The sequence below is a fragment of the Miscanthus floridulus genome, chromosome 1, assembly GCF_019320115.1.
Source record: "Miscanthus floridulus cultivar M001 chromosome 1, ASM1932011v1, whole genome shotgun sequence".
NCBI classification, from domain to species: Eukaryota; Viridiplantae; Streptophyta; class Magnoliopsida; order Poales; family Poaceae; genus Miscanthus; species Miscanthus floridulus.
In genome coordinates this window covers 30,580,446-30,603,250 of record NC_089580.1, presented here as the reverse complement: position 1 = coordinate 30,603,250, position 22,805 = coordinate 30,580,446, and the positions used below count along the sequence as shown (strand labels likewise).

The 22,805-nt window shown below is 46.1% G+C and overlaps 1 protein-coding gene across 2 annotated transcripts; it reads left to right on the top strand.

The window, feature by feature from the left end:
- Positions 1-469: 469 nt before the first annotated feature.
- Positions 470-8,017, top strand: LOC136477448 (transcription factor NIGTH1-like). 2 transcript variants are annotated; one of them, XM_066475626.1, is made up of 6 exons: positions 470-1,183; positions 1,376-1,452; positions 1,888-1,936; positions 2,056-2,308; positions 7,084-7,189; positions 7,633-8,017. In XM_066475626.1, the coding sequence occupies exons 1-6, from the start codon at positions 784-786 to the stop codon at positions 7,825-7,827; spliced, it is 1,080 nt and encodes a 359-aa protein (XP_066331723.1). In that variant the 5' UTR covers positions 470-783; the 3' UTR covers positions 7,828-8,017. The 2 variants fall into 2 exon arrangements, with proteins under 2 accessions (XP_066331723.1, XP_066331714.1); XM_066475617.1 differs by having other exon boundaries at positions 7,078-7,189.
- Positions 8,018-22,805: the final 14,788 nt, after the last annotated feature.

Sequence of the window (22,805 nt, the reverse complement as noted above, 5' to 3'; positions counted from 1 at the left end):
TTTGCCGAGTGCTTGACCTTGACACTCGGCAAAGCCGCCGTCACGACGACTTTTCTTTGCCGAGTGTCAGATTAGCGCTCAGCAAAGGCTTTGCCGAGTGCCCGATAAAGTGTACTCGGCAAAGAGGTCTTTACCGATAAACTGTTTACCGAGCGCTCTTTGCCTAGTGTAACACTCGGCAAATGCTTTGCCGAGTGTATATCGGCCTTTGCCGAGTGCCTCAGGCACTCGGCAAAGAAGCTGGATCCGGTAGTGTTTATTCACCCTGCCCTCCAAAGTATACATACACCCTTGTCTAAGCAGCATTCCCAAGGTACCAAATCATACACCACTCATGACCTAATCACCACATCTTCTTTTGCCCCTCATCACTACGCCCCAGGCTCCAAGCCTGTCCTCCCCCCCCCCCCCCCCCCCCCCCCCCCCCCCTCCTCCTCCTTTTCACTTGCCACTTTGCTCAAACCCACCATCCGCACTCCTCTCTCTTTCTCTTTCTCAGTGACTGTACCACTGTCCTGACTTTGCCATCTCCTCATCTCCTTTCCTTTCTGGCTTTCTCTCTCTACTATCTTATTTCCTCATCTTTGATCACCAGCCGGACCACCGCTGATATAGCTACCGATCCTCCCGTCCATGGACTCCTCTTGATTCGACAAGTATATGACTCGATCGATCACAACAAGAAGTACGATCGATTACTAGCTAGGAACTTGGTGTCCGTGCTCCATTTGATCGTGGAACAACACCTGCAACGCTGTGACTTTCCATTTGCTTGATCTCCCAATGCTGCAAAGGAACCTACCGAATCTCTCCCTCCAGATAAGCCCGCCAGCCGCCTCGTCGGCCGCTGCGCCGGCGGTGGCGAAGGCTCCGCTGACAGAACCAATTAGCACGGCGACGTACGCTGAAGGAAGCGGCGAGGTAGGGTTCTTTGCAAACCCTAGCCCCGGCGCGGAGCCCCCGGGCCTCAGCCTGGGGCTCGCCACGCCGGCGCGTGGCGACGACGCTGCCGGACGGCAAGGCCACCACCTCCAGCCGCAGGGGTGCGCGTTCAAGCGCGCGGCCGCCAGGGATTCCCTGCCCGCCGGATCGAAGCGAAGCGCCCGGGCGCCGCGGATGCGCTGGACCACCGCGCTCCACGCGCGCTTCGTGCACGCCGTCGAGCTCCTCGGCGGCCATGAGAGTAAGCATATATATATATATATATATCGTTCACGTGCGCTGTGCTAAACACTGGGCATGATCCGATATGCTTGCATTCCCCTTCCCTTCTGCACAAGCTTATTGTTTATGCTCAATTCTCTGACGATCTTTTCTGCTGGCGCGCGCGCGCGATCCGTTCTTGTGGCGGCCGCCCGTCGCTGACTGCCGGCAGGAGCGACGCCGAAGTCGGTGCTGGAGCTGATGAACGTCAAGGATCTAACGCTCGCGCATGTCAAGAGCCACCTTCAGGTACGTGCAGAAGAAAGCAAGAAAAAAAATGAAGGGATACATCATCCATATCATATAATTTCATACAAGGGAAGAAGCTACCACGCCATACACAACTAAAAAAAAACACGGTCAATCTTGGTGCATGATGGCTCCTTTTTGTTTTTTCCACCACTTTTTCGGGTGTTCTTACTATTGGTAAACTAATTTGTCCCTGGTGAATCTTGGTCAAGTGCTAGGTGACAAACAAACGGCATCTAGGTAGCTTGGCCGCAATGGAACGACAAAGTCACAAAAACAAGACACATGATTCTTTCAGTCTTTCACCGTGCACCTTCGCACCCACAGAAAAAGCTAACCAGATCATGCATCATGCCACAACAACATCACGCAAATTCCTCAAAAAAAAAAAGAGAACATCACGCAACTAACCGCTGTCATCCCCTTGGTTTGCAGATGTACAGGACAGTAAAGAGCACAGACAGATCGTTGCACATAGCTACAGGTATATATATATGTATCCACGCAAAGCTAGCTAGCGTGGATCATGGACTTCGTAGTCCTAGCTATTTCATGCCGGGCGGGGCGTGCAATGACCGATCGTTGGAACATTGTGTGTCACAGGCGTGGCGTTGCCGCCGGTGCAGAGGACTACGGCGACAGGGAAGGAGGCGGCGGCGGCAGAAGCAGCAGGAGGTGGGGTGGTAGTGGTACCAGTGCCCGCATGTGACGGCATGGTTGGGATCTGCAGCTCTCCTTCGGCGGGCTCTGCGCCGCCTGCTACGGCGCCTACTTCCGCTGCTCACTTCCTCTGTGCGCCAGCAGCAACTGCTCCACTGGCGGCAGCACCGTCACCTCCTACACCCATTCCCCCGAGGTCTGTCTGCATGTCACCTTCATCGCTTACTTATCTGTTTGCTGTTTTTACTGTTATCCCATGGTTATACAGTCGCTTCTGCTGCTGGCTGACCAAAAGATAACATTGATTTGACCGTCTCTCAGTTTGTTCCCTAGTTCAAATTTACTGTTTTAAAAAGGCAACGCATATAGGCATTACAAACTCTCTAGTGTAAGAATGAAAGTATACTTATAAAAAAGAGAGTGAAAGTGCTTACATACTTTGCTAACCTTAGTCAAATCACATCCTTTTATTGAATTTATCTATTACTAGTATACAGCTTGTGAGACACTATGTGCATGAAATGTGATTGTGTTCGGCATTCTTTTCTTTGTTTTAAAAAAATGCTTGACATTATTTTCTCCACAAATAAATCACGTCACATGGCAGTTTTTTTTTACCATTTGTAAATAACATAAGGCCTAAGGGCAAGTACATTTGTGTCCTCATATATATATAGACGATTCATATAGTCACATAACCACAAGACATGTAAGGGGTGTTTGGGACTGCTCCACTCCACGTTTTTCAGCTTCGCTCTACGTTTTTTAGCCAAACGGTTTCAGCTCCACTTACTCTGTTCGAGGAAAAAAGGTGGAGTTGTGAGAGCACCTAAAAGGGTGCTCCACAAACTCCAGGTTTTTGTGAGAGCACCTAAAGGGGTGCCCCTATGTTGTCTTTTATGTTGTCCCACATAATTCAATCATTGATCCTTCATTTGTCCCACATAATGGTGAAAAAATGTCTCATAGTCCTAAATTCTTACTCACTAGGTTGCTTCATGAAACCATGACCTATATATTTATTTTCTTTAACCTTTTTTCTCCCCTCTCCACATCATAAAAAATCTTATGTGGCATTGCATGAGATGACCTTAAGACATGTAGCAATATAATTGCCCTAACTGCTTGGTTAAAACGGGTGGAATGTGTTCACTCTTTTATAGAAAAAAAAAAGAATACAAAGGCTCTTGGAGTAAGCCGAACATACAGACACTCTAGCTAGATGATAATATATATAATATATACTACTATATAAGAATAAGATGGATTCCATTCAAAGCAATATTATGCTAGCTAGCACGTGGTATAATATATGTTTCCCGTGCCTAGCTAGGGTTCACGTCTGATCCAAATCCAAAGTAAGTGCTTAAGAATCAAATCTACTACAGTATTTGTGTGTTCTAAATAAAACAAGATGTATCGTGCATCTAAGTTTATCCAGTTTCCAGTGTAACCATAACCTTATCCATGAGTTAGCCAAAGATACCCATCCAAGAATCAGCGTGTTCGCTGGTTGGTGCTGGTGCTGGGTTGGGCTGGCTGGTGCTGGTTTTTTGTGAGAGAAAAACACTGTTGACTGGTTGAATAAGCCTGACTGAAACCAACAAGCGAACAGGGTGAATGTTTAGAGGCAGGAAATGGGCCCGTTGTATAGTTAACTCTGGCTGCATGTTGAGTTGGTTTAACCTAGGACACAAAGGGCCAGGTATAGTAAATGTCTAGGCCCCGGCCTCTTTATAATACAAGTAGAATCGGCAGGTTAATAAAAATTGATTGGCCGGTGAATACGTTATTAAGTCTAAAAAAAGCCATTTGTCTATCCCAATATTATGGATTAGTATTAACTAGTTTTCTTTAGAGGAACATGTCTACCTTCAAGTCTGCATTGTGTGGCAGTATGGAAGTAAATGGCAAAACCATTCTGCACAGGCTATCTAAATCATCTTCAGGGCAGGCAGTTTTCATTCACAAACACAAAGAGAAACATGCCAGGAATTATCAGTTAACCGACTGATATCAACTAATCACCTGTTTTTTTTACTCATAAAGCAAAATCCATCATCTAACTTTTTCTTGAGCTGACCAACATTCAATACTATATATGCAATAGAGAAAAAAGATATATATGCCTGCATACCTTCCCTTTCTCCTGTGCAAGCATATGTATGTGCATGCCCTCTCTCTCCAGACCATACGCCAGTTCTCTACCCATCTCCACCCCCTAATTTTCTTATAGAACCCGGAGTAGGAGTAGTAGTTATCCCAGGCATGGACTGAGCGACAACCAGTGCTCTCGCTGTAGCCGATATGTCACCCTGCCGACCTCTTCCGCGTGTCGTCACGCATCCACGCACCCTTCTGCTTGTCCGCGTCCGCATCCGTAGCTCCAGCCATCATCGCGCTCCGTGCCGCTGATAGATGTGCTCTCCACCCCTGTCACCCTCTCGATCTGCTTCTCTCTCCTGGTCAGTACTGTTCACCTGATGCGATGATCATGGTCAATCCACCCGTCTACCTCATAGCTCAACGGCAGCTATATATATAGAGAGAGAGAGAGTCCATGATTCAACTGGATGCACTACCGGAATCCTTAAGTTTGCTAAATGTTTTTATGTTCGCTGAGTGTATTTTCTCGGACACTCGACAAGCAGATCTTTGCCCGAGTGCTTTTCAAAAAAACACTCGGGACACAACTGATTTGCCGAGTGTTTTTATTAAAACACTCGGCATACAAGTTATTTGCTGAGTGCCCTGGATGCTTTGCCGAGTGCCAGCTCCAGGGCACTCGGCAAAGCCTCCGCCCGCAACACACTTAACACGCACGCACACCCCCTCCTTCCCTGCCCTCGCTCCCCGCACCCCTCTCCCTGCCCGGCATTCCCCTGTCCCAGTTGCCTCCGCGCCCCTCCCCTCCTCCCGCCGGCGCCACCCCGTCCTTCCCCGGTCGCCGCCCCTTCCCTCCCTCCCCTCCTCCCTTTCCGGCGCCAGCGCGCCCCTCCCCTTTCTCTCTGGCGCGCCCCCCTCCCCTCCCTCCCCTCCTCCCTCTCCGGCGCCGACACGGCCCCGCCCTCCCCTCCCTCTTCGCCGCACCCCTCCTCTCCCTCTCCGGCACGGCCCCGCCCTCCCCTCACTAGATCCGCCCGACCCTCAGCTCCCCTCCCTCTTCCCCTCCCTCTTCCCTAGATCCGCCCGCCCACGCCGCTCCCCTCCCTCCCCTCCTCAGGCGCGCCCCTCCCCTCCTCCCTCTTCGGCGCGTCCCTCCCCTCCCTCTCTGGCACGGCCCCGCCCTCCCCTCCCTCTCCGGATCCGGGCGCCGCCCCTCCCCTCCTCCTCTCCGGATCCGACCGCCGCTACTCCCCCTCTCTCTCCCGGTGGCGGCGTGGTGCTAGTGGTGGTGGCGTGGCGTCGGCGGGAGGCGTGGTGGTGGTGGTGGCGTGTTGGCGGCGAGCGTGTCGACAGCGGGCGTGGTGGGCAGGCGCAGGAGCTGCGCGAGCCAGTCAAACGCGAGGAGGCGATGAGCTCACCGGCGATGGTGGCGGCGCCGCGGCGCTGTTGGTGGAGGGGCTGGCGTGGTGGTGCTGTTTTTTTATTTTTTTGGAAAAATATTTGCCGAGTGTTTTTGGGGCACTCGGCAAAGTCTTTGCCGAGTGTCCGACAAAAAACACTCGGCAAAGATTCTTTGCCGTTAAAATTTTTACCGAGTGCCCACTCGGCAAAGGGTTTGCCGAGTGTTTTCATGCCTTTGGCACACGGCAAAGATCTTGTTCCCGGTAGTGATGGTATACGTGGAGACCACCTAATGATCAGCTTCATCATTACTTAGAAGCTAATTGAGCTAACCGAGTCCATGATAAGTCTAAGATAAAAAAACAAAGAGTCCATGATAAGTCAAACAACACCATTCCTTTGTCGAAGCAAAGAAGGTGGCTATTATGATCAGGATGCACAGGGGATCGATGGCTGGCAGATGCATATAGACAGACATGGAGGCCTAGCAACAGTGCTGCTGTCTTGGCTTCGTTGTTCTGGCCTTCTGGGACTCTTGGTTATATATGTTCAGTGATCATGCATGCAAATATGGATCGGCCGGTCGAGAAACAGCGAGACAGTGCTCCAGGTTGTTGTTGGCCTGTGGTGGTGTCCGGCTTCCTGTTCATCTCTGTGTACCGGAGGCCTGGCATGGTAGGGACAAATCAAGGCGGGCATGTTCCGATATATATGCTAGAGCCGCGCAGAAACCCCAGAGCCCTCACTGTACATATATACAGATCAACAGTAAACAGCACGGAGCAAGGCTACAAGGAAATATGGAAGATAGTTCGTGCATGTGCGCGACTGCAATGCATGCAAGTGTTAGAATCCAAAGTATATACTTGCTGCATGCAGTGATGGGTCAAATAAATATAATACTACTCGTTATCAGCGAAAAAAAAATGCACGTATGCTACCGATAGTATTAACATGTGTGTTATGCTGTTATGTACGTGTATGTCTATACTTAAGTCTGGTTTGGATGCGTATATATTCATCTTAATCCATATGTGTTGGAGTGGATTGAGGTGGAATTGTATTAAATTCCATTCCATTCCACTCCAACACATATGGATTGAGATGGATACACAGGGCGCATCCAAACAAGGCCTTAAACTGCAATTTCTTATAGAGCTTGTTCTCCTTGTCTAGTCTCAACTTATTTTAGCTTATTCTCTCTCACAGAACGCTATTGAATCAGCCGAAATCAGCCGTCCACATTTTCCAAACTGGATCAGCCGAACACCCCCAAATAACATGTGCTATATATATACTTATTATGGTCTGTGTGCAGCATGTTGAGACTGTTAACCTGCATCTCTGACCACGGATTAAATGACTAACAGTCCAACTCACAGTTTAATTTATATAGCAATGTACTACTGTGGGCTTCATGAAATTGATAAGAGCGCTGTTCATTTGTTGAGCACACAGGAACAGGACTGACCACGCACCAGCAGTGCCGGAAAAAGGTGTTGCAATTGTTGACTCGTTGTACCGCTGTCAGGAACATAATTTCTCACCGCCAATGCTTCAAGATACTCAGGTACGTACACAATCGCAAGCAAGCAAGAGTTATCTAAACATGTTAATTCCACCATGCAAACGCATGCACATGTGACTCTCTTTGGCACCTCTTGTTCTGAACAACTTATTTGCACTATTGTACTGTTGAAGTAGGCCATGAAAAACAGTAGATAGAGAAGCACTACAGATATAAGGACATATATACCATATGCTATTCTCTGAAAGAGCATATACCATTGCTCTCAAGTTATATGTTTTTTAAACAAAGATGTTATTAAGGGCCCTTTGGAACGCAGGGATTTCACGAGAATTGTATAGGAAAATTTCATATGAATCAATTTATTTTTTACAGGAAAAAATTGTAGAAACAGAAAAAAAATCACACGTTCCAAAGGGGGCCTAAAATTGTATGGGTCCACATATATTATATACATGTAATGTTTTATCGTGACAATGTATCAGGCGGCTCAAGAAGAGGCAAATGGTCACCTTGACCCCATCGCTACAAACTGCTCAAGCCCAGCGAGCTCTTCCCCATCTCTTGCTAGCCTGGAGCAGCTGACGGACGACATGTACGCGCCGAGCCTAGAGATCTCCCTCGGGAGGCAGGACTGGAGCATGGACCGTACGGAAGGACTTTGCCTGAAATACCTGTGACGAAAGGGGGATCGAGCTTTGTTTTTATGGTTTCGCTCAACTAATTAATCATTGATCAATATTCATGAAGTAGCTAGGCTTTATGTTCGGCACGGCATGGAATGAAATCGATCTATGATGAGCAGGTTGTGAGTGCTTTAATTAGTATCTTTTGGATATGGAAAGCACATATATGAATCATACGTTCATTTGGATTGGATCAAGATTAGTGAATGGTTATGAGTACATATACAATCCCATGGGTTTGAAACTTAACGAGAAAACCTGCAGGTGCCGGCATATATGTGTTCACTCATCCGTTGAGACGACTGAGTACTGACGCTGCTGAAGAGAGACGAATGCGAGATGGGCAGCAGGCAGGAGCCAGTGGACGGATCGGAGGAGGCCACCGTGGCATGAAAACTGGACGGATATTTTCTGACTGTATTTGATACCGAATTTATTTAGAGGGGTTTAGATCTGTTCGTATTCAAGTCCAGATATTCAACATCTGATACTATCCATATCCGAATACTGAAATCGAATATTTATAATGTCGATATCCAATCGTATCTTATCCGACATGGTTGATATATTCGTATTCGAATCTGAATCCGAACTGAAATATGAAAACAATATCAGTGACGTCTGTTCATATCTGATCCGTTTTCGTCCCCGCCTCTGACTATGATGGAAGGCGCGGAAGCCATCGATGGCCGTCGGAGCAGCAACCGCACCGCCCCCGCCGCCGTCTCTCTTTCACGCCGCGCACGCTGGGGCTTCCGGGAGTAACGCCTTTCGGCGTGCCACGCGCATGCGTTCTGGGCTTCAGGCGAGAGAGGCTGGATGGAGCGGATCCGGTCTGGCCCAATTAGCACGCCAGTTTGCGGCCCACCAGGCTTAGCACACAGCAAATTTCGACGTCGCATCCCAGCCCAAGACAACGACGTCGGTCTTCCGCAAGGTTCCGATTCCTCCTCCACTGATGAAAAGTCGTCAATTCCAGGAGCAGACATGACACAGCCTGTTCGCTTTGGTCGTAAACGATTCTAAATTTTCAATCAAAATAGTATTTTTTTCTCATACTAAATCAGTCAGCAATAATAATCCATAATCGTATACGATCGTTTTAGCCCCAACCGAACAGGCCGACAGCAACCGCAGAACAGAACAGTCCATGACAAAAATGCCGCAGCTGCTGCCATCGAGCCCACGGTAATCGCGCGACTCCGTCTCCACCCACCGGTTCGGGCAGTCGGCACCGGGCTTGAAACTGCCTGCCACGGCCACCCCAACCTATCGAGCCCAAGCGCGTGTCACGGATAGTAACTGAGGCCCTGTTTAGATCTCACCTAAAATCCAAAGTTTCCCAAGATTCCCCGTCACATCAAATTTTGCGGCACATGCATGGAGCATTAAATGTAGGTAAAAAGAATAACTAATTGCACAGTTTGCCCATAATTGACGAGACGAATCTTTTAAGCCTAAATAGTCCATAATTGGACGATTTTTGCCAAATAAAAACAAAAGTGCTACAGTGTCCATTTTCCAAACTGGAAGGGATCTAAACACCCCCTGACTGATTATCCGGCTACTACTCCCCTGGATATCGGTGGCCTGTGGGGCTATGGGCACGCAGTGACGCAGACTCACCCCGGCGGCAGCTCCGATTCTGTGTGCCGAGCATGGAAGCATGCCCGGGTTTCCACCGATTCCATGGAGTGAGCTAGTAATCAGCGCAAAAGACCATACTATCATGGACACGGACTGCCCGGCCTGGATGCTTCCTGGATACCGTCTGTACCGCGTTTGCTTGCAGCCCTGTATCCTTGCCTGGTCCAGGCATTCCAGAAACACAAAAACGATCGTCTGGCCACAGGCAACGTTGCCTGCTTAGGCCTTCCACAACGTGTAGCTAAAGTGGTGTCAGAAATAGAGAGAGAAAGATAAAGCATCACTCTAGACACTGCAACTACCGATGCTTGCACCGGAAAAAATAGGAGCGGCGCAAGTAGTTGCGCCGGTGCTATCTTCGTTTTTCAGGGCTCGTTTGGTTCACGGGATTTTCACGGGAAAATCAAAGGAAATAAAAACGGAGGAAAGGATCGGTGGTGGAGCGTTTGGAACAGAGGAAATAGCAAACCCTTTCCTTAGGAATACTGTAGCTGGATACCGATTTCACCGGAAAAATCAAATCCAGTCCGATCGCTTGCTTTCTCTTCCTTTGCGGAAGCCCGAGGCAACTCGCCCGTCTCACGCTAGCAAGAGAGGATTTTCTGTTATAAATTCCTACGTTATAAATTCATGTGTTCCAAACAGCCTAAATTTTCTGTTTCTGTGTTTTGAAATCCCGTAGTTTTTTATTTTTCATCATACCTTATTCCTGCGTTTTTTCCTATCCCTGTGTTTTGGATTCCTTCGTTCCAAACAGGCCCTCAATGGAGGGAAGAGAGAGAGTCTGTACTAGCTGAAGGAATGGGAAGGACAGAATGAGCGCTGGCTTTGGTTTTTTTAATTATTATCATGTGGGTTCGCTAGTGATGCTAGGCTGCTCCGCACGCTGTGGCCTTTGCTGGGTGATGCCAAAATCCTGATCGTGGGGCCCAATTGTTTTAAGGCACCACTCCACACCGTGGAGGGCCTTAGATTCCTTCACAGTTAACGAAGATGAAATTGTCATGCAGATATTTCAAACCAAACAACGTATTTGTGATATAGCCTGAGTAGGCAAACCATGATGACTCAACAGGCAACATCCAGGCAGTCATGTTTCTGAGGCAACAGCTCCAGGGTTCCATCCAAACTAACCCGCCCTCCGCGCTCGTGCTACTTTCCCACTCCAAAACATCTCCGACCGATTTTTGCTAGGGACAACTGTCTGTTAGACATCAAAGTGATGTCCTTCGCTGATGGACACCCACTTTGGAGTATTTTGCCAGAAAGACACTCTGGTTCGGTGAAATTAGATCACAGAACACCACGGATCGTTGCAGCCGGTTGAGGAGAGAGAATAGCGGTGAAATGATATTCTTGCCCCTGTCGTTTTCTTCTTCCTCTCTCCCTTTCTCTTTTTTCTGTTTCCTGTCCTACGATGGCGCGCAGCGGCGGGGGCGACGCGGGGGCGGCAAGAACAAGGAGTGCATGCGCAACCATGTGGCGGTCATGGGCGTGCAGGCCTTCGACGGCTGCAGCAAGTACATGGCCTCCTCGGACTCGCTCAAGTACGCGGCCTGCGGGTGCCACCGCAGCTTCCAACCACCGCGCCGCCTTGTTCCTGTCGTCGGTGCCAGTGCCAGCGTCGCCGCACCTCGCGCTGCCATACCACGCCGTGCCTAACGCCGCCTCACCCCCCGTGGCTCGACACGCGCGCCGGCTCTGAGATGCCGCCGCGCACGGACGACTTCGGCATTGGCGTCGGTTACGTGCTCCGAGACGCCGCCGCGCACGGACGAATTTGCGGAGAAGCAGGGCTGGCGCATCCAGCGGAATGACGACAACACCCTGGACCGCTTCTGCGACGAGATCGGGGTCAAGCTGTGGCAGAACCTCCTAAATTATAGGGCCCACATGCACCTGTCACTATCCAACGACCTTTGACATCTATGCATATGTTTCTGATAACTTAAGAAGACTGTCGGGTGTCCTCGGGGAACCCCGAACCATCCACGATTTCCGAGCAGGATCACATTACAGAGTCATTGCAGTATTACAACATTTATTCAAATATATACATTAGAGTAAAAAAACAGCGGAAGTCTTACGATAACATAGTTTACAAACCAGTTGTTTCAAATCTTACAAACTAAGTTCGATAATTATTACAAACCATAGTAGTAGTGGAGTGGCATAATTAACATATCCATAACACACAAAATAAACATCCTGTCCAAGGATCACACATTTACTTCTCATCGTCAGAATGAACGATAGTCATGCAGCACGATCCAAAATAGATCTGCTCATGAGGCTCACCTGCAACAAGGGGTCAACGAACCCTGAGTACAAAAGTACTCAACAAGACTTAACCGAAATAAAACTGATAGAACTCAGGAATGCCGGCTCATGGGATTCAAGGTATGGCTTTAACAATAATCAAAGTTCTTTTGCGTAAAAACTCTTTAACAAAATTCTTTAATTCAAAGGTAAAACTCTATAAGTACCTCATATGAATCTGCCATGATCCGTAATGAGATCATGAACTTCATATCAATCTCTTTCGCAAACCTTTCTCAAGTTCCAGTTATTAATACTACGATGATGAACAGTGAGTTGAGTCTCCATAACCGAGGAGCAACGACGATTCGAACCGATTAAACCCAGCTGGGAATTCCAGACCACACGACATATGCAGGTCCCTGACCTCCATATACCAACCTACCCCCGGATCCTCTAAAACAAGAACGGGTCCGCGCCACCCGAGAATACAGTACTCCACCATTCCAGTCCATGGCCACGTGGGTACATGCTACTCTCGCCATCTCTCCACTCCCAGTGCGTGAGTAGCCATTTTCATAATAGAATAGCCGAGCAAAGGGTTACCGGAGTATGTGGTTAGTACTACAAATTCTCACCTCATGCAATTCAACAACGGACGTGCCTTAATCGACACAGGTGGAAAGAACCCGCTCACAAGACCTCCATGTCTTGTGGCTCACACGCACCGAGTCCGCCCGATCTAGATTTATTACTCCACATTTCCATATCACATGATAACATAAGTTAACCAAAATTCCGTTTAAAGTTCGCAGGTGACAGGTAATCACCCGACTTTCATCGTTCTAAGCATAGCTAAGCAAAACTAGGCATATACGAATTTAAAACTGGTAATATGGTAATTATGGAATAACAAGGTTGGTAATGCACCAATTTGTTTTTCACTTGACTCCTAATCACTTAATGCAGTAAAGAGAAGCAAAAGCGAAATCAATTTGTAAAATACAAGGTAGGGTTGTATGCATCCGGGGCTTGCCTTCGTTGATGGAAAAGTTAGGTTCCTGCGATGTTCCACAAATATCCGATCCAACCTCAACAGACGGATTAACCTCCTCAACCACTTGATTAACTACCACGTGTTCACCTTCGTTCACTACACATAGTAACAATGCCATGTTTAACATGATGCGAGATATAAAACATGATGCTCGATGATGGATGCAAAAGTTAATAACTTGAATACAACTTTCCTTCGCGGTATAGTTACAAACCATTATCATAAAGCATTTTTAGTCGTTCTTCTAACAAGTCAAAGGTTCACTTATCATACCTGCTTACCAACTAAAGCTTTATCATGAAAAGACATGTATAAACAATATACAAGGAAATGTATAACTTTTACTTTTTACCCAAGAGGTTGCATCTAAGAAGCAATCAAGTTTATTAACATGCATTTACTAATGAAATTCTTAATTAAGTCATTTAGAATTATTAACTAAAGGGCGAACATAAGCATATCAAGAAGGTAATCACTTGGCCATGACACAGCAGGGGGTGTTTCATGATCTATAATCAACTTCAAAAATCATTCAGGACATCTCATGATCTATGTTTATCATTTTAACAATTATTACTAATAATTAAGGAATATAAATAAGAGTATAATTAAACATCATCAAATTAATCCCAAACTTTTTATGGAGGCAGGCTTTAACAATAAACAAATACACTAAAAATTTCATGGTCACTGGATATTTATTTTGGCCTATAAAAATCACACAACAAGCATTTATTAATTAAAAGAGCAAATTTTTAAGCATCCAAAAACTATTGATTTTCATGGTTTCATATTTTTCCTACATAGAGGACATCATGAAGAGGCTACACAAAAAGTTTCATGATTTTAGCGTGCACCAATAAATAGCAATCAAATTCACAAGTTTCAGCTGAAAATTGAAAAAGAAAAAGAAAAATCCTGTAGTGCACTATTTATCTGAGTCACAAGATTCACAATTAGGCCCTTGCCTTTGTTCTAATTGCTGCGCGAAGCCCCTGTCGCGATTTTCAGAACAGAGGACGCGGAGAAGCTCGATTTCCGGCCGGTGAAGACTCGTCGGCAGCAATTGGAGGGATGGTCGAGCGATGGGGTGGCGAGGCGAGCCTGAGGGTGGTCGCAACTCGGCTTGTCGCGACCCGTGATGGTCTGGCCACGCGAGCCCGTGGATCAGCGGCGAAGAGGCACGTCGGCAGGGAGTCACGACGGCGAAGCGAGGTCGAAGTGGAGTTGCGGAGGTACAGCCTGGTCCGGGGAGGCTGGTGGCTGTGGTTACTAGGCACAAGGAGGCGCGGAGGCTCAGGAGCTAGTGACAGCTGCGGAAACCGGCACGGCAGCCATGGCGACGAGAAAAGCAGAGGACGCAAACGTTGAAGAACGGCGACGTCGGAGGCTTTAAAATGCGGCCAGGAAGAATGAAGAAGCCACGTAGGAGCCTTTCCCACGCCAGCGCGGAGCCGAAGGCGGCCACAGGCGTGACTGGAAGACAATCGAAGCTCGCCGTCGGTGAGTTGGTTTCCGTGGTTACTGTTCATCGAAATTACAGAATTGCCACTCGCTTAATTTCCCAATTTACACCAAATTTTATATGGTAACTCAAAAATCTCCAAAAATAAAAGTTGTTCAAAATTCAAAGTTCTACAACTTTGCTTTGTATAACCAACCCCTAATTCAGCTTACATTTTGAAATGAACTTTTTAATTCAAATAGGGGATATTTAACGAATTACGTCTTTTCGAATTACTTCAAATTTTTCATAACAACTTTAAAAACTCCAAAAACAAACTTTGTATAACTTGACAAGCTCTACACTTTTGCTTTAAGGCTCAACCCTAAAATATGCTTAGATTTTGAAATGAGTTTTTAGGGTAGGATTTAAATATTGAAAATCAGGATTTTCAAAATTTTAAATCAATACAAAGATTTCGAACTTGATTCAAACAATACCAAGCAATACTTATAATATAAATGTAAACTTGTTTTAGTGAATGCATATCAAAGTTTGCCATATGACCAATGCCTTGCAATGCATATGATGATATGTCCAGTTTTTAATATTTAAACACCCGAGGTGTTACACAAGCGCCAGGTGCTCAAGGTGTGGATGCTCAATCGCTAGGAGTTCAATCGCGGGAGGGGTGGAGGAGATTTGGTTCTTTACCATGTGAAGAGGAAGAGGATGAGCGCGCAGGCGCGGGAGCCTCCCGGCTTGAGCCCGTGGTCGCAGCAGAAGCAGCGGCTGGCGACCATGAGCACGACCTGCGCGGCGGCGAGGAGGAGCAGCGCGCCGGTGTAGTTAAAGGCAGTGCGGGTCGCGGGTCGGTGTGGAGTGCAGAGGAGGCGAGGGAAGTGAGGGCTTCGCTTTTTTTGCGTTTTGGGGTGGGTAGTCACGCTCACGCGGCTCTCTCCTCAAACAGAAAAAGAGAAAAGGGAGAGAGAAAGAAGAAAAGCGATAGGGGCAAGAATGTTATTTCGTCGTTGTTCTCTCTCCTCAATAGGCTGTAACCGGTCCGCAGTGTCCTGTGGCCTAATTTCACCGAACCAGAGTATCTTCTGGTAAAATGCTCCAAAGTGGGTGTCCAGCAGCGAATGACCGTCACTTTGGATGTTCAACAGATAATTGTCCCTTTTTGCTATCACCTGTAACTTTCGTTCTCTTGTTGTCTCTTCCTGCTACTAGTATAGTGCCCGTGCTAACGCCATGACTTTATTTTAGGGATGTATATGAAAACAACCAAACAACGATATTTTTCCATAGTTTGTCTTATACAATTGTATATGACTATGTATATGATCCAAAAAACACTCATGCATAACAAGGCATAATAAAGTCATATCTCACATACTATAAATAATTTTTGAATTGCTTAAGTAATGGCATGGCCATCATCAATCAAAGCACGTGAGTAGAAAGAAAACAGAGACCGAAAATATTGTCACTGCATACAAAATAGCTAGAAGAAGGGTGCTCACATACGTTTCTAAAAGCCTTAATCAGTTATTGCATCTCCAGTCATTTGAAATGTAAAGAAGCTCCATTTTCTTTCAGCGAGATGGGGAAAAGTTAAAAATAAAACAATCTTCATAAAAACAATCTTTCATATATGCAGCAGAGAAGCTTCATGTTGTACATAGCTTTATGTCATCATTTCACCTCCCTCTTACAGACAACATTTTAGTCTGTGCTACCATGACGTCTTCCAAACATTGTGATTGCCAATCAGATAAAAACACTTGTGTATGCATAATTAATGATTCAGCTGATGCTATATAAAATCAACTCCATCAAAGAATTTTGTCAAATTTACTGCGGTCAGGCTTACAGCATCATATCAAAAAATTAATATTGTTTCTAAGTGACATCCAAGATACTCCGGTACAAAGTAACAAATATTATAAAGGATGCATCTCTTGGAATGGAGAACACTGAAAGTAAATAGGCCTCCTCCAATATTTTTCCATTAGTACAAGAGATATGTCACAAGATATTATGTCCTTCCTATTCATCTCAGAAAATATTAATTTGCTCACAGTAGTTTCTAGATTGGCTTGCAAAGAGATGCAGCTATCACCAAAATGATCAAAGATCTAAAAAAGTAACTAAATGAAAATCACGTATTCACGTTACAACTCAAAACAAAATTGTTTCTAGAAAAAGGAACCCACCTGCATTGGTTTTTCCAGAATAAGCTTTTAGATTGATACATGAGGTGTTAGATCCATTCATGGCCTTTTGGCAAATTCTGAAGAAGGATTGGGTCCCTCTGGTTGGCCTCTCTTTCTTAGATGCACATTTATGTCAGGTGCTTCCATATTTTGATATTTGCCAGGTAGGTGGGTCTACACAGGTCCGCACAAATCAACACGGTTGCTAGGCGCAGAATTAAATCTCTGATTTGTGTTATCATCTAAATATGCTGAAGAGAGCACTGAGATGTCTGAGAGAAGCCTAGCGTTTGGAAACTCTTGCTCGTCTGAGCATTTGCCAGGTTTCGCTCTTACCTGTACATAACACTGGTCAAAATCCCATAAGTTCATAAACAAAATAAAAGCAGAAATGTCAGACCTATCACTATCTGTAATAAGATTTAGGCTCTGGCCTCAAGACAGCTTAGTTACTGGTGGGGGCGCCTAAACGTTGAACTTCATGTTTGTACTTTTTTGGGATATAAAAGTGGGGGAAACCTTTCTTCTAAAAAAAGAAATGTTAGACCTCAGTTTCATGAGAGAAAGAATGATGGAAGAAGGAACCAACCTGTCAGCCTGTTCGTTTAGCTGGTTCGTATCGTTGCTGGTTCGTGAAGAAGTACTGTTGGCTGATTTGTGTGAGAGAAAAATATTGTTTCGGCTGAAAATTTACGTTCGTTTACGACAAGCCACAGCTAAACGAACAAGCTGTGTGTCAATCGCTTTGATTCATCTTTTGTCCTGCTGTCCTAAGGTGCTACCATTCACCTTTGGCCTTTTTTGTGGTCAGGATCATGTGTTGGGCCTCTCCTTCTTAGCTGTTGTCTCTCATATGCCTCCATATAGCGATTTTCCAGGTAGGCATGCAGGTAGGGATATGATGCAAACTTCAGTGCAGTTCCTCAGTGTACAATTAGATCTATGAGTTGCAATCTCATCCCAAGATGATGCTGAAGAGAGACCTGAGACATCAGAAGCCATCATGGTCTTTGGAGACTCTCCCCTCCTCTGAGCTTGTGTCAAGTTTTGCTCTTACATGCACATATCACACGGCTAAATTCATTTATCTATATAAATAAGCATAAGACAGATGTCAAACCTCAGTGCATAGGAAAGCATGTGGATGAATTATACATGAACAAAAATGCAACGGTAAGCTTGTGTGCATAAAAAAATAGGCTCCCCAATTGTGCAGTTATTCTGACATAACAGTTATTTGACGCAAGTGAAGCCAAGTCACTTTGAACAAATTGAGTTTGAAAGGCAGCCCTGCAGCTAACGAAAATGGGGTGTCCAAAAACAAATCCCCCAAGTTAATACTTGGAAGTACAATACATAATTCCAATAGACCATGGTCTCTTGTATACCAACAGGAATAGAATTTGACATCTCCTATTCCACATACAACACAAATGGTTATGCGCACTTGGCAGAAACTAACATAGTGGCTCATTTGCAAATCAACAAAGATCCATGGGCTGTTGCCATATGTAGTATTAAATTACCACAGTATATATTTTTTTCTGAAGTCCAACCTAGAATATAAGTTAAATGACAAGTTTATCACCAGAATTGCATAGACCACGCCATTGATCAATAGAAAGTTGGTCTTTAGCCCACCAGTCGACATTGCACATGCCTAGGGACCAGGAACAAAAACTAAGAGGTGAAATAACATTGACAAAGCAATATATATTGAGGTCTGACAGAGACAAAAAGAGGTGCTCGATAAATCTCTACATATAAGAGCACTAAAAAGCTCATATGTCATGAAGAACGGAAGCCTGGGCGTATCGAGAAGCACATGTTGTATTATCTGTGGTACCATATTGCTTCAAACCATTACTCAAGACCTCAAAAAAATTCATTACACGAGTATAGTATAATCATCAAATCAGCTACAAACCTCAGGCTCTATGAGTTTCACATTTCGCCGCAGCATTGCGAGCTAGTCCACGCTGATCCTCCACAGTGGTGCTCCTCCTGCTCGAACGGAAACCTCCGTGCGGGATCCCCAGACCTCTGAGGACACAGAGAGAGTGATGAACTAACGACCCGATGCGGCCTAGTCGTGTCGGTGTCGAGGCCCTGCAGCCACGCTGGAGCGAAGGCTGCTCGCGCCGGCGGGGGATAAGGCCTGCTCGCGCCGGCGCGCCTGAGCCCGTCGCCGCGTCTCCCACGACATACCCGCGGCGGTGTTTCAGGCGTTGTGCCTCCACGCTACATACCCGCGGCCGCATGTGCGGGTGTGTCCCCCAGCAGCCCACGCCCGGCGGCCATGGCCGTGGCGGCGGGGGATGCGGCAGCCCGCGTTGGGGAAGAATCCCACGCGCGAGGTGGAATCGGCAGCATCAAAGGCGGTCTGACGTTTCTTTTTTTTCACGAAAGAGAGAAAATGGGTGCACGGGGACAGGAATCGAACCCTCGCCGCCCGGGCGCCGTGCGGGTGCAGGTGCATTTGAAGCCTGCGTGAGAAGGCTGGCGTCACACGTCAAATCATGACCATCCGATTTGGTTCGGATGTTTTATTACTTTTTAATTTTAATGAAGATGAGTTTCTATATGTTTTTTTTTGGTGCACGATGGTCATAGACTGAGCGTAATTTTGATTGGTCCGTTACAGTAGAGATAACTCTCGCTAGTTGCTGCTACGATGTCAGGCCTGATCGATATTTGGACGCCGGAGCGGGAGCGGATGGTCCGGGCCGACGGGGCCGCGCAGGCGTTCAGGTCGGTGGTCTCGCTCGGCGGAGGCGAACGGCAGGGACGACGCGACACGGCTCGATCGGAGTCTGGTGGGAGTAGTAACGCCGCCGCCGCTAAGCCCTGCGACGGAGTCGGTGCCGTGCTCGTGGACGCTGCGGAGAAGCAGGCCGCTGCGTCTTCTGGTAGTAGCCCGCCGGGGTTCGTCCGAGAAGACGCTTTCTTGTCCATCCTAATTGATTGATTCGGCCAGTAGATTTTTGAACAATAGGTAGTACGTATATATGTTAGCTGTGTATACGTCCGACTGCTTTGTGGCATTGTGTGGTTCTTGTAATCTTCTGAAACATCAAAAAGTACATCAAATGATGTTTGTATTTTCTGAAAGTCACTGGTATATATCAAGAGGTCTGATGTCTCAGAACAAGTTCGTTTACATGTGCTAGAAAACTACAAAGATCGATATATAGGGTCCAAGTGGAAGCAAGAAGCTGTAAAGTGAAAACTCCTCGCCACCACTCGGCTAAACGGGATATTTGAACTCAGATACTTGTCAAATATCTTTACGAACACAGTTATTTTACTTGCTAGCTTTCAAACAAGATCTAGAGGTACTAACACCAGTCGGGAACTCAGAGATGACATCTAGATGCAAGAAGAGATACTTGTCAGGGGGTTGGACTAGCTCAGCCCTTTGTTTCTGGTTTGAAACATGGGGATTTTTGTTTTCTAATTCAGATCCTGATCCATGATATTTCTGTATCATTCGTGTGAAATCTATGTATGTTGTTGGATGGGCTTTTAAACATGAGAACTTGGTGCTGTTTCTAGTTTTCAACCCTCCAGCATACACCACGGATCGATTTATCGCGGGAAATGTGATGCGAACCGTTGACAGGCTCTCCAACCTCGCAACCAGTACATCGTCGTAGGCCATTGATTCCCCGAATCAAATATGTTGGAATATAATACGAGCTCGGCCCATATAATATTTAATAAATCAAATAAAACTCTATGGTACGTAACATTAAGTGTTGCATGGTTTAATATCATACGGGATTTTGACTGAACGCTGACTCAGCTTATATTGGTGGAAATTATTCATCTAAATTGAGAAGCTGGAAAAAGAATAAAGGCGTGCCATATGCGCGCGTGCCGCCGCCGGCCGGGCCGTGGCGTGGCGAGGCGGGCGTAGGTAGTCTTTTGCCACTTAAATTCACATTATCACGGGAGTTTCGCTCTTTGATGGTGGAGGCAACTGATTGCATCAGTTACCGTCTCCTGGGATTCTACGCTGTCTTCGTCTTCTCTTCCCGTCAGCAGCCATATTATCCTGTCTTCCGTCAGTCCAGACGAGAGAGATTCTTCTGTAACCACTCCTGAGAGAAACACAGTTCAACAGCTTTCTGATTTCCCCGTACGCGCACGGAGGAGCGGGAGAGCAGGAGCCTCTGAAACCCTCGTCCGCCTGAGAATCCTGCACGGGGTGAGCGGCGATTAGGTTTTTGGGGAGCGATCAGGGACTGCTCGTACATCTTCTCCCTGGAGATCGCTCTTGGATTAGTCCTCTCTCTGGAACATCGAGGTGTCTTCTTCTTCTTCTTCCTGGTGATACGTTCATGGGACTGCACTGCGAACATCTTACTGCATCGACTGTGGTCCGCGACTTCGAGCAACGCACTATGTCGACTAGTGCGAATGGAGCCTCCGATGCCCTCGGCATGGGACCCTCCTGTGACAGAACCGCTCAATTTATACAAGATCAAGTTACTTAACGAAATTTGGAGAACGCGAGACGTCAATGCCGATATCGATGAATTTCAGACTTAGAATATTTCTAAGTGCTGAAATCAGCAGCAGGTTCCAACTTCGAGCCTCTGTTTGACTTATTTCCAAGTTGATCTAGCTCTTGGTCCAAAAACAAAGTTTGTTCTACATGATATGGACTACAACTTTCATTTAAGGTCCAACCTCAAAACTGGTATAGAACCTACTGTTCTACTTTGACCAAAGTAGGATCACGATGAAGCTTAAATTATCCTTTTTGATCCATTGGAGCATTTTCGTGGCATTTTCCCAACATGAACCTTTCATGACTTTTGTTGTAGAGTTCATCTAGAGTCATTTGGGCATGGTTGCAAGATTTGGTTGATGATCGAGAATTCCCTTCACTTTATAAAATAATTCAAGCAACGACATAACTCGTCATTTCATGTGACTTCTTGATTTCAAACTTCACGAAACTTTTCCATGGATCAATATAGATGGTTATTGATGTGAGACACACGAAGATATTCCAATAACACCACCCAAGCATATATCTTGAAAAAGAGGTCTATAGGCGAGCAAAGGTGCAATATCCAAGTTTAGGTTGGGGCTCGTTTCTATAGGTTGGACCTTGACATCTTCATCATCACTTAATATGCCATGTTCGAGCTCAAACCCATTGCTTAACTGGTGGCAAACACCTGGGGTGTTACACCTCCGCTGGGTACAGTCTAATCTCTATAATTACTGTATTTTGTATTCTTGCTGTAGCAATAAGTATGTCATCTATACATGCTGTAGCGTTCATAAGAAATATACACATGCACATACATGCTGGCATAAACCTGCTGATGTTATATTTCTGGATTAAACTGATAATAAAAATGCCCAAATTCCTAGCAATCCAAAAACCTAATGTTAGGCAATTTTCTGTCAGTGATTTTGCTGCCGCTTTGAAGCCGAATAATTTTGATGGCAAGAATTTTATGATATGGCGTGTAAAGATAGCATTGTGGTTGACTGCGATGAACTGCTATCACGCCACACAGGGGAAGCTTGAATAGTTTACTCCTGAGGAGGAGCGAAAGTTCTTGGCTGCCGATAACCTGTTTCGAGGCGCCGTGATTAGTGCACTTAATCCGAAGTATGAGAAAAACTACATATCTTACACATCAGGCCAAGAATTATGGGATGCTCTTGAGACAAAGTTTGGCGTTTTTTATACTGGCAGTGAGCTGTACCTTATGGAGCAGCTGTACGACTACAAAATGGTTGAAAATCGTTCTATTGTTGAACAGGCTCATGAGATACAGGCGCTAGCAAAGTACTAGAACATTTTTCGTGTCTATTGCCCGACAAGTTTATGACTGGCGGTATCATCGCTAAGCTGCCACCTTCTTGAAGGAATTTTGCTACTTCTCTAAAACATAAGAGACAAGAGTTTAGCGTAGCTGAGCTTATTGAATCTCTTGATGTTGAGTTGAGGGCGAGAGTAAAAGACAACCGTGGAAAAGGAGTTGAGTCTTCCGCTGCCAATATGGTGCAGAAGAAAAACTCATTTGCATCTCGTAATAAAAATAAGAAGAACATGCAAGAGAACAACAATGCAAAGCCTAAGCAGACTGCACAGTTTAAGAAGAAAAACAATAGAAAATGTGGAGGATGCTTTGTTTGCGGGAGTGATGAGCATTGGGCAAGTGCATGCCTAGACCGTAAATACAAGCCAGAAAAGAAATTAGCAAATGTGGTCATTAGCGAGACTGGAGGAGGAACATCTGGGTATGGTAATTCTTTACCCTTTGTTCTTTCAGTTTATCTTTCACCTGAGTGGTGGATGGACAGTGGTGCTAATATT